This window comes from Fukomys damarensis, unplaced genomic scaffold (genome assembly GCF_012274545.1).
Source record: "Fukomys damarensis isolate Sample0158 unplaced genomic scaffold, DMR_v1.0_HiC HiC_scaffold_17, whole genome shotgun sequence".
NCBI lineage: Eukaryota > Metazoa > Chordata > Mammalia > Rodentia > Bathyergidae > Fukomys > Fukomys damarensis.
In genome coordinates, this window is record NW_022900929.1 from 47,829,145 (window position 1) to 47,841,405 (window position 12,261).

Sequence of the window (12,261 nt, forward strand, 5' to 3'; positions counted from 1 at the left end):
CACACACACACACCCATAGAGGCTCTGAGGCATTGTTTAAAATGTTCGGGGAAAAAAATAAAATGTTCGAGACCAAATAAATGATCTTTGGGGACCGACAGCAAATTGTATCCCTTGCAAAAATACTTCTAGGGAGCAAACCACCAACCGTTTCTTTTTAACCCCCGACCCTCCTGTAGCTCCACTATCTCTAATCCAGGAAGCTGTCAGTTGGCGTTCAGCCCTCCCTCCTGGAGTTCCCTCCCCTTTCGTCACCCACTTTCCCCTCCCCTGAGTCCCGCACGCACTTTCTCCCGCCCACCTATCAATCAGCGAGCTCGACCATCCAGTGAGCGAGCCAAGAGGGCGGGGCCGTCAGGCGCGTCAGTGACGTCCGCAGCTCGCCGGCCGGGAAGCCGGGAGATACATGACGAAGGAGGCGCGTGACGGAGGAGCGGTTGGCCGACGCTGCGGCGGCATTTTGTGTAAACACGGCCTTGAGCTACTTCGGCCCTGCGACTGCTCCTGACTGGTGGGTGGTCTCGCGCGGGGTGTAACCGCAGGTTTCAGTGGGAGGTGCTTCTCCGCTTCCTCTTCTTGGCGTACACACCCCCGGCACACCACGTGGGCGTGAGTCAAAGAAGGAGGGGGTGTTAGGCTGAATTCTCGCTTCATTGGCTGTCTCTGATGCCGGCTCTCGCAAGAAGGCATTTTGATTGGTCGGTAAGGGGGCGGTGTCGGGGGGGGGTCTCAGAGTCCTAAGTCGTTTGATTGGCTAGATGAGATAGGTTTCTGAGGCGCTTTCTTCCGCGACGTTTTGATTGGTCAACAAGAGGTTACCGGGGAACCTTCCCGGGGGGGGGGGGGATCTTGATAGGTGAGTTTGGGGTAGGAAACAGAAATTTCTCTTCAGAAGATTCTTGTTGGTGACCTAGGGTTGCGACCCAGGCTTGCTTCATTCTGCTTTCCTTGCTTCACAAGATTAGGGAAGGTTTGTGCTCCTGAAGCCTTGGGAGTTGTCATAAGCTAAAGAGACGGGATCTCGGCCCCTAGGAAGGGTCACTCTCCCAGAGATAGCTACACCTCTTCTCAGGAGACCCTAGTATTTCTAGAGCAAGCTTTGCTTTCACCAAAACTAAGGAAGTGACAGGAGGAGACCCTGCTCAGGACCTAAGGATGCTGTGAGCAGAAGATGGGATCACGGAACAGCAGCAGCGCAGGATCCGGGTCTGGAGACCCCTCTGAGGGCTTGTCCCGAAGAGGGGCTGGCCTGCGTCGGAGTGAGGAAGAGGAAGAGGAGGATGAAGATGTGGATCTGGCCCAGGTACTGGCCTATCTCCTCCGCAGGTAACTTACCCTTTAGTGTGACTGCACAAGGTGTCACCACAGTCCCTTGATCTCAAGTCCAGGCAGGAAAATTGCAGGAATAGAATTAGCTTTGGATGGCTGTTTATCCAAACAAAACAGACTTGAGTAGTCCTGACACTCAACTCCACCATACCCAGTAAGAGTGGTTCTTACCTGGGGCAGGCCGCTAGAAGGACCTGCTCTTGTGTTTGAGGAGCTGCTCAGGGGAGCCTCTCTGGCTATAACCACACAAATGTATATTTTCAAAGTAAGTAAAAGAAGGGAGCCTGGAGGAAAAGGCGTGACGAGGGGGTAAAGGAAAGAATTGAGAGGGTGAAGCAATTGACATGTGATATGAGGCCTGTAAATTTATTTCCTTGTAAAACAAGTTGAAATTAACCTTACTCTTGAAGAAAGAATCCCTTGAAGGGAGTGACCACCAGGGATTGACTTGAAAAGGGTGCAGCTGGTTTTGTTTCTTTGTTTATGGCTCCTTGGGGAGAAGATAAGATTGTTTTCTATGCTGGATTCCTCCAGCAGAGACTCAGAAGGAGGTGCTGCAAATTTTTAGGTCTCTAGGAAGTCGATTTAGTAATTCCACCTCAGGGGCATGTTGGGGTTCTGAGTTCATGAATAGTTTCAGAATAGTACAGAATAGTTTCCGACTTTATTTTATGGGCGATTGAAATTAATAACCACAGTCTAGTCAGCTTTAAAATTCTTATCAAATGGTCTAAGAGCCAGCTAGCCATTGAGTCTGAATTTGATTAGTTTGGGGGAAGGGGTCCCTCTATAATGGGGCTCTCTCCACAGAGGCCAAGTGAGGTTGGTGCAGGGAGGAGGTGCAGCAAATTTACAACTCATCCAGGCCCTCTCGGACTCAGAGGAAGAGCATGACAGTGCCTGGGATGGTCGTCTTGGGGATCGATACAACCCACCTGGTAAGAACAAAGAGACCAAGACATTAATATTGGAAGGCTTTCACTAGATTCTGTTTTTTGTTTTGGTTTTTTTTTGTTTGTTTGTTTGTTTGTTTTTGGTACGGGGGATTGAACTTGGGTCCTTGGTGCTTGCAAGGCAGGCCACCGAACCACTGAGCTAAATCCCTGGCCCGGAAGGCTTTCACTAGAAGCCCTTTTTCTGTTGTTGTTCTAATGAAGAAGAATACATTCAGTTGACCACAATGACTGTAATCATTATGTACTGCGAACGCACTAATAAAACAATTTTAAATAGGTTAAGTTAAAAGAAGGTGAGATAATTGAGAGAATAAGGGAAGTGTTCACAGTTCCAGAATATTCAGATATTCAGCCATATCAGGTGGGCTTGGGCATAGTTTATTAACTGTCTTGTGGGACTGGAAGATGTAGGATGAAACTTCTTTTTGGTACTCACAGTGGATGCAACCCCTGACACCCACGAGCTGGAATGCAATGAGATCAAGACACAGGTGGAATTGGCCACAGGGCGGCTAGGGATTAGACGGGCAGCCCAGGATTACAGCTTTCCTCGAATGTTGTACCAGGTAGGTCTCTTCTCCTCCAGCTGGCCTGCTGAGGCAGCCAAAGGCTCTGCCAGCCCCAAAGAAAAAAGAGAAGTAAACTTTGTAAGGAAGCCTTAAGGGCTGGGGCTGGAGAGTTAGCCAGTCTACTTTGGAGTGCATGGGACACACTACTGTATGTGGCATCCATTTCTGTAACAAGAGCAGTATCTATGGAGTTGGGGGCTTGGTGTGATGGAAGTAGCCCTCTTTTTCTGCTAGCAATATTCACCAATCCCTTCCATTTAGAGAGAACGGGGCCTCTGCCACCGGGGAAGCTTCTCCCTTGGAGAACAGTCTCGAGTGATGTCTCAGTGAGTATGGGGCTCGGTGGAGAGACTCTGAGGGCCAGATAGGTCTTATCTTTGAAACTTGGAAGGGGTAGATGTTAAAGGATCCTCAGAGATATTAAGGTTAGATTAAGTGGGGTTAAAGCTTTGTGAGTAAACAAAGTAGAAAAGTGTAGACATTTAGAAGATGGAGAAATGAATGAAAGATGGTATTATGAACAAAGCCAAAAAGGAAGAATGTCCTTTTACTGATATTCCATTCTGCTAACTGGGATTCTCATTCTGAGCTCCCCTTACCCACTCTTTCTGCTTTGCCAGCTTCTTGCCCAATGATCTGGGCTTCACTGATACCTACTCTCAAAAGGCTTTCTGTGGCATCTACAGCAAAGATGGTCAGATCTTCATGTCCGCTTGCCAAGGTACCAGTTCCTGTTCCTCTAAACTGCCTTTCCACAGAACAAGAAAAACTCCCCTTGACTAAGACTAGAAAGCTCCAGGAACAGGGGCCTCAGAGCCTGGCTTAGCTAGAGCATGTTTCCTATGATAAAGGTAGGACTCCACAAATACACTGAATGAAAGGCAGGTGTTTCATAATTCTACCTGATCCCTGATTATATAGACCAGACAATCCGACTATATGACTGCCGGTATGGCCGCTTCCACAAATTCAAGAGCATCAAGGCCCGGGATGTAGGCTGGAGTGTCCTGGATGTGGCCTTCACCCCTGATGGCAGCCACTTCCTGTACTCCAGCTGGTCTGATTACAGTGAGTATGCACCAGATTTTCATTGTCCAGCCTGGGACCTGATGTCTCCATGTGCCCTTCTCCTCTAAGCCAAGATTCCATGCTTTGTCCTGTAAAAATACTTTTAGGGTCCTTTGACATCCTTGCCCTTTGTTCTGTCTCCTTCACCTGTCTTTCCCCAAGTCATAAGAGATCTTGTTTCTCTTGCTTCTCTTAGTTCATATCTGCAACATCTATGGGGAAGGAGATACACACACTGCCCTGGATCTGAGGTATTGGCTTCCCATCTGTCATACTCATCAGAAACTTCTCAGCAAAGCTCTACAGGAGCAAACCTCTTAAACTGATATTCCCACTTAGAGGGAAAAGTATATTGGTTGCAAGTTTCTCTATGTGTATTCCTGGAAGGGAGCTATCCATCCTGTCCTCTCACCCATAGGACCAGAGTAAAACAGACGGTGGCAGGATTATTTCTGAGTTCTCACGGAGGTGATCCTCATTCGAGGATATTCTGTCATTCCCCTTTTGTCTTCTTTATAACCTTCATTATATTATATTGTGCTATCTGTGTAAATTATTAGATGTGGAAGAGAAATCCACTTAACATGGCCCCTTTGCTCTCTTCAGGCCAGATGAACGTCGCTTTGCTGTCTTCTCCATTGCTGTCTCCGCAGATGGACGAGAAGTACTAGGAGGGTGAGTCTTTACAAGGGATTTCTCCCTCAATCACCAGTGCAGAGGATCTGCCAGAGATCAGTTTTGCCATTACAGAAACTGCACTGGTCACTGTGCAGAACAGCCTCTCCAAGGTCAAGGTTTGTGGGCTGCTTTACCTCTTGTTTACCATTTCCGCAGCATGAATGGCAGGTCCTGAGCCTCTTTAGGAGCAAAGCCAAATAACTCCTCTCCTGGCCCCTCAGTAGGGCTCCTCAGCAGGCCTCTCCAGAGCATATAGCAGCAGTCCTCTCAGTCCTTCTCAGTCCTTCTCAGTCCTTATCCCTTCTCTTTCAGGGCCAATGATGGCTGCCTGTATGTTTTTGACCGAGAACAAAACCGGCGTATCCTTCAGGTATTCCTCTTGAGACTTAGAGCTTCTGTGTTCTGCTCTTTGGTTGTTTTAAGAGTAGAAAGAAATCTTAAGCATAGCAACTTCCTTCTCCCCTAGATTGAGTCTCATGAGGATGATGTGAATGCAGTGGCCTTTGCTGATATAAGCTCCCAAATCCTGTTTTCTGGGGGAGATGATGCCATCTGCAAGGTGTGGGATCGACGCACCATGCGGGAGGATGACCCCAAGCCTGTGGGTGCACTGGCTGGACACCAGGATGGCATCACCTTCATTGACAGCAAGGTGAGCAAGAAGGCAGGACTGCACAGCCAGGCTGCTGTGGTTCTGATTTCCCAGGAGGGCATAAAAATAGACTGGTGTGAGAACTTGACAAACTCCTCATTAGCCAGGGCATTAAGAGCTTGAGAAAGGGGCTTAAGCCAAGAAACATGAGCTTCCTCTTCCCACCAGTCCTTAAGCAGCAGGACAGGCTTTCTTTGCAAGAAATGTAGAAGACAGTCTAAGCTGGACAGAATAGGAGACCCACCCAGTGCTCTGGACAGAGAAAGGAAAGCCTATCCAGGGGGTGGGATCTGAAACAGAGCATCAAAAGTAAGGTTACTTAGAGGAAGAAGTGAGAGAAGTCAAAGAACTAGAGTTCAGACCCTCCAGCTAGAGTAAGGGACTGGACCGGCCCGCACTGACATTGGCGCATTCTGGTGCCCCGTTATTCATCTTTGGATTCATAGGGTGATGCTCGGTATCTCATCTCCAACTCCAAAGACCAGACCATCAAACTCTGGGATATCCGACGCTTTTCTAGCCGAGAAGGCATGGAAGCCTCACGCCAGGCAGCCACACAGCAAAACTGGGACTATCGCTGGCAGCAGGTGCCCAAAAAAGGTGAGAGTGAAAATAGAAATGAGCTCTGTAGATTGAGGGTCAGGGGTAGTAGTTAAAATACTTCATCACTGATAGGACCTGGCAAGGGCACAGTGAATTTATCTGTAGTCTGGGGATCCTGGAGCCCTCCCGGAACCTGCTTGTCCGGGCATTAACCCTTTATTTGCTGAACCAATACAGAAGTGTTTAGTATCATGGCAGCAGGGCCATACTGGTGATTGCTGACTCTTAGATGGAGAAAGAGTCGATAGTTAAGTTTAGAAAGGCAGTTGACCCTGAGTCTTTTCTTACAGGCTATGGTACAGGACAGTCCAGAAGCAGACTTCCTAATCTAGGGCTCTCTATATCCTTACTCAGCTTGGCGGAAGATGAAGCTCCCAGGGGACAGTTCCTTGATGACCTACCGGGGCCATGGGGTGCTACACACCCTCATCCGCTGCCGATTCTCCCCCACCCATAGCACGGGCCAGCAGTTCATCTACAGTGGCTGCTCCACTGGCAAAGTGGTCGGTAAGGGTTATGTCAGTTGGGTCTTGGGAAGGGCAGGATGTTTCTTTGACTTTCCACCTAGAACCAGAGTAACCACCTTAAAAAGCCTAATGAGAGCTACATGTGAAATTTTATGTTGCTTAGAGCAAGGGAGGCTTAAACAGAGAAAGGGAAAACATTCTATTTATGAACACTTTAAAATAAGAAAAGGAACATAGAATTCTAGTCAGTAAATATAAAAATATAGTTGGTTCTGGTTTTTAGACAGTTTATGAAAGGGGTTGCAGATGAAAGGTAGGAGGGAACACAGGCAAAAAGAATGACACAGAAAGACAGCATTGAGTAAGAAAGGAGATGTAGTCACTGAAGCAGAAGGAATGCACGTACAGAGACACAGCTGCCTGCATGCTGCACCTAGGCAGGTACTGAAATAGAGTCCCAGGCAGCGCAAGAGAGACATACCCAGTTCACACGGAGAACTGCATGTGCACACACCTGCAGACAGCCTGGGGTTCACTTTTACTGCCTTCATATCTTGCTAAAAGCTTTAAAGCTACTGCATTTTCCTAAATGTAGGCCTCTGAATTTTAACGAAGGGCCAGGGATACCCACACTCCATTACACCACATCCTGAACCCAAGGTAGGAAAAGGAGCAGGGAAAAAAACAAATAATACCAGTCTCTGGGTTGAGCTTTGCCCCTCTGGGAAAAGTGGGGAATTGCCCAAGAGGCAGGTCAGTGGTGCCACTCGGGCAGCTGAGGGGTGGTTTAGAGGTGCTATGGCAGCCCCTCTCTGCTCTTGCCTTTCCTGGACAGTGTATGACCTCCTCAGTGGTCACATTGTGAAGAAGCTGACCAACCACAAGGCCTGTGTGCGTGATGTCAGTTGGCACCCCTTCGAGGAGAAGATTGTCAGCAGTTCGGTGAGCTTCAAATTGTCAGGGCCTACTGTACAAGTGGGGCCTAGACCTGTGAAAGGGCGGTACCTCCTGACACTTGCCATCTTCTGCTCTGCAGTGGGACGGGAACCTGCGTCTGTGGCAGTATCGCCAGGCTGAGTACTTCCAGGATGACATGCCAGAGTCTGAGGAATGCTCCAGCCCCCCTGCCCCAGTGTCCCGCCCCACTATGGCCTTTTCCCCACCCCAGTAGACCATTCTGACCGTTACCCTTTTATAGGGTGAATCTCTCACCAGGTTCTCTGTCTCCTCCTCCCTTTCCTTTATGGGGAATGTGTGGAGGAATCACTGGCATTGGATGGCATGAAACAGTAGCCCAAGCTCTGAGCCCCACCTGAGCCCTGGAAGATAACTCCACGGGCTGAATGGTCTCCTCATGCATTCATACCCAGTCTGCTTGGGGTCCCTATCTCTGGCCAGGGCCTGGAGGACTGCCATTATCTGGGATGTGGCCTCTGCCATCAAAAGAACTATCCTGTTTTTAATCATGTTTGGATGTTAGGTGTTGGCTCCTAGAGAAGATGCCTTAGGTCGGGTCTGAGTGGACCTGTCATCCAAGCCCATTGCCCAAGTCATCACACTGAGGATTAGTTTGGCCAGAGAGAGGTCCAGGTGTTCTGGCCTTTCTTCCTGAGGTCTTTGGGGAAGTGCAGGGTGAGTGGAGGTATTTCCTCACCACCCTTCTGGGGAGGGGATAAGGTCTCTCTTTACCATGCCTAGATCACTGGGGTTAGACAGGCTGTGGTGTGAGAGGAAGTAGTCTCCAAAGCTCCATGTGGCCCCAACAGGGCAGGTCCTAATTTCCCAGAGGTTCCTATCGTGCTGGAGGCCAGCAGCTTCAAGGACCGAAGTTGAAGTAGGACTCCTTTGTCCTCTCACTCACTTTGGCTCCCTCAATAAACTCTCTGTGGGAACCTGGCTTAGTGTCCCTGTCTCACTGTTTTTCCTATCTGAGGTCTTTTGTCCTCTTACTTCAAGAAAACGGCTTCCACAGTCGTCAGGTTTCTGTTTTATATCTCAAGATGAAAGGAAATACTAAAATCATTTGTCATTTGAGCCTTGCAATAGACTCTTCCTCACCAAGCTCAGAAATTTGCCCGCGTGTACACATGGAGGGTTAGCATGTTTTCTGTGAGAGCCCAGGAATACCTGCAACTCCTCTGCTCTGGAGCTGCTCCAGTCTTTGTAAGAGGTGGCTCATAAACACAGAGCCAGAGAACCTGGCCAGCAGTGTCCCATCCAGATGCCTCCTGGTCAGAACCTTTGGCCCCAGAGCAAACTGAACAAAGGTCAGGAGGGGATGGGATTCACACCCTGCTCTGACTAGAACTTTCCCCACAGCATGTCATGCTCTCTAAGCAGTTTTCAAACCAGGATATACACTTTCAGGGTGACTCATAGGCTGTCACAGCAAGAGGTAGCAGGGGTACTGTTATGGTTTGTATCTAGAGTATCCCTAAAGAGTCTTGTGTTCAGAGGTAAGGTTTTTGGAGGGTGATGGATCATGGAAGCACTGTAGCTGATTTGCTTTTAGGAGGTGTGGGGTAGTCAGAAGAAGCGAATTACTGTGGTACGACCTGGAAGTACATCCCTCCACAGCTCCTCTCTCTGTCTCTGCTTCCTGGCCACTGTGATATGAGCAGGCCTTTCCACCGTGCACTTCCTGCCCTGGCCAGCCAGTTTTGGGCTGAAACTTCTAAAAGCCACAAGCCCCAATAAACTTCTCTCCCACTTACATTGTGGATATCAGGTATTGCCTCAGCAGTAAGGAAAGTGACTTAAGACAGGTACCTATTTCATGGCCAAATAGTAGGTGGTTTGGTTTTGTTCTTTTAGATTTTTTTATGTTGTTTTGAAGTAAGGTTTTGCTGTGTTGCCCAAGCTGGTCTCAAACTTCTGGATTCAAATGATCCTCCTGCCTCAGCCTCCTGAGTAGCTGGGACTACACGCATGAACCACTATGCCTGGCTCCAAATCGGTAATATTTAAACAATAAGTGTCTAGATTCTTGGCCCCTTCGTGTTCTCTTTCCTCAATTAATCTGCCTAGTGTGAAGCTGTCGTGTCAGATCTCCTTTCCCACATGGCCTTTCAGTTCCCTCTGCCACTTCACCCCCTAAATGCTATCCAGCTCACCTAGACCTGTATTATATCCAGTGTGTTAAATTAATTGACAAATTAAAACTGTTGATGTCCTCAAAACCTCCTGTCTTCACGGCCCCACAGATCATCCATTCCCAGTAAGAGGCGTTTCCAGTAAAATCTTGTTGTCAAGATGTATAAAACATTTTTTGGGGGGGAAGGGGGAATAGGGTCTCACAATGTAGTTCAGACTGTCCTTGAACACACTGGTCTAGGCTGGCCTCAAACTCAAAGTGATTCTTCTACTTCAGCCTCCCTAATGCTGGGATTATGGGCATGTACCACTATGCTTGGCTCCTATAAATGTTTTTGTACTACTATATTGTGTACTGCTAAGAATTATGAAGATTCAGTCCAAAAGAAAAAGAAAATTCAGCCCAGAAGAAAAAATTTTAACTCTTAGGGCTGAGAATTTAGCTCAGTGGAGCTGTTGCCTGCCTTGCAAATGCAAGGCCCTGAGTTCAATCCCTGGTACCACCAAAAAATAAATAAAATTTTAAAAATTTAACTCTTAGGACTTTTTAGTCACAGGAAATTTTTTAAAAATTAAGGGCATGGGGTTTAGCTCAGTAGTGCCACCACCTGCCTCGCAAGCGCAAGGACCTGAGTTCAATTCCCAGTACTAAAAAAAAAAAAAGATTTTTAAAAAATTAAATTGTACATTGCTTTTTTTTTTTTACTATTAAGTATGATAATCAATTAAAGATTCAAGTCTAAAAACAGGATAAATTCTAGGAAGTAGAATGGAAATATAATTTCCAACTTAAGCTCTTGTGACATGTTTTTTTAAGTGGATAATGGTGAGGTATCTCATTGCTGTAATATTTAGATTTCATTGGATATATTTAAAGGAGTAACACAGGACTAAGGTTGTAGCTCATTGGTAAAGCACTTGCATAGCATATGGGAGGCACGGGATTTGATCCCCAACATCACAAGAAAAAGTGCTAAATATGAGTGCCAGCAAATATAACACACTAGAAAGTATGTCTTTTTCAACTATTTAAAATTATTTTAAATAATTTTATGAAATATTAAATTTTATGAAATATTAAAATTATTTTAAATAATTTTATAAAATATTTTATATCTATTTTAAAATGTGTGAGTAAAGCCAGTCTTGGTGGTGCACCTCCATGATCCCAGCACTCAGAAGGCTGAGGCAGGAGGATCGCTGAGAGTTTGAGGCCAGCCTGGGCAACATAGTGAATTCAAGGCTGGCCTGATAGTGAGAACCAATTTCAAAAGAAAAGTGTGATGAGACCTGTTGATCTTTAAAACTTTTTTTTCTCAGTGCTGAGTTCAAAACAGGACCTGTTGTATTCTAAGCAAGCACTGAGCTACATCCCCAACCCTTCAAAACTTTTTGTTTTGTATTGTTACTATGTGACGGGGTCTCATCAAGTTCCTAAATTCCCCGGGCTAGGCTGGAACTTGCTGTCTTCCTGTCTCAGCTTCCCAGAGTGCTGAGATGCAAGGCATGTGTCACCATGCCCAGTCTCAGAACTTTTTTTTTTAGAGCAGTAAGATTTGAAGGCAACTCTGCTGAAGTGTGAATTTTAGGACTTGGAAGGCTCCTAACTGGTTATCTACCTTGATCAGTTTGCGAATGAGGCCCTGAGGACTGAGAAGGGTTAGTTGATTTTCCCAAAGTCACATACATTAGGTCAATAACCTTCATGTCCTTGCTTGCTCATTCCTTTCACTACCTCATGGGCCTCCACTTTGTTCTGAAATCCCGCCACCGATGTTGGGGAATAAGGAAGGAAAACAAAAAATAATCTCGAAACAGTTTCTGACTAACAGGGACTTCTTAGATAGCTAGCTCTTCACCCTACTGCTTCTGCTTCGGTCAGGCTGGGAGGTCTATGGAGGACAGAACCTAAGGGGCCATTTTTTGTTGTTTTTGTCTTTTTGAGACAAGATCTCACTTTGTAGTTCAGGCTGGCCCTGAACCCACTATGTAGCCCAGACTGGGTTTGAACTCTCGGCGATCCTCCTGCCTCAAGTCTCCCGAGTGCTAGGATTACAGGTGTGTACCACCACACCCGGCAAACTCAAAGTTTTGTTGGACTACAGATGGCGCTTTTTTCCTAGGGTCTCTTCTACCCCATCGCCTGAGAGTAAACCTGATCTGTTAGGGCCATGAGTATCCAACCTGGTTACCTTCATTGCTTATAGGATTCCTTTCTCAAGACACATTTCACCTATTGGTCATCAGGCACAAACAGTGCCCCATTAGATGTGATGCCTTGCTTACTCATTGCACAACTGGCAGATTGCATGGCATTCCTGGACCACCCAGCCCTTGAGAGCCCCTCAGTCCAGACAGGAGCCAGAACTTGACTGAGCTGTTAGGGTCACAGCACAGTGAAGGCAAGGATACCCTTGCCAATAGGCCTCCGATAGCCTGCGGTGGACACAGTGCTCTGCTCACCCACCCTGCTGCTTAGGACCCCAGGAGAAGAGCCAGACCTAGATTTGTGTCACTGACTTTCAAGCCTTCATTAGTTTTATCTTCATGACCTCTGATTTCCCTATGGAACAAAAACATAGAGAGACTTTGGTTGACCATACTGGGACAGGCAGACTCAACCAGAATATGGACAAGGACAGCCCTGAGCAGCAGGCCTGGCCCTGAGACATTAACTAAAACATGGCTGGAGCTAAAGACACAGGGTTAACAGAAAGGACACAGGCTGCTGTGAGGACACCACTGCACTCAAGAGGCCAGGACCCTGCTGACGAGGCAGCCCTCCACCCGGCCCCTTACTGTCCCCCTCCCCTCTCCCCCGCCTGCCAGCTGCCCAGGGCTCTGCC

The 12,261-nt window shown here is 47.3% G+C and overlaps 1 protein-coding gene across 4 annotated transcripts; it reads left to right on the forward strand.

Moving 5' to 3' along the window:
- The first annotated feature begins 344 nt into the window (after positions 1 to 344).
- Positions 345 to 9,139, forward strand: Dcaf11 (DDB1 and CUL4 associated factor 11). Of its 4 annotated transcripts, XM_010637723.3 has the most exons (15): positions 346 to 511; positions 1,120 to 1,326; positions 2,140 to 2,267; positions 2,724 to 2,851; positions 3,116 to 3,180; positions 3,475 to 3,575; positions 3,776 to 3,922; positions 4,119 to 4,173; positions 4,529 to 4,597; positions 4,913 to 4,970; positions 5,067 to 5,252; positions 5,699 to 5,852; positions 6,210 to 6,362; positions 7,158 to 7,264; positions 7,359 to 9,139. In XM_010637723.3, exons 2-15 carry the CDS (start codon positions 1,172 to 1,174, stop codon positions 7,491 to 7,493), a joined length of 1,641 nt encoding a protein of 546 aa, XP_010636025.1. In that variant the 5' UTR covers positions 346 to 511; positions 1,120 to 1,171; the 3' UTR covers positions 7,494 to 9,139. The 4 variants fall into 4 exon arrangements, 3 of the variants coding, with proteins under 3 accessions (XP_010636025.1, XP_019065094.1, XP_033620983.1); XR_782937.3 differs by lacking the exon at positions 7,359 to 9,139 and having other exon boundaries at positions 345 to 511; positions 6,146 to 6,362; positions 7,158 to 7,243; XM_019209549.2 differs by lacking the exon at positions 346 to 511 and having other exon boundaries at positions 853 to 1,326.
- The last annotated feature ends 3,122 nt before the right edge of the window (positions 9,140 to 12,261 follow it).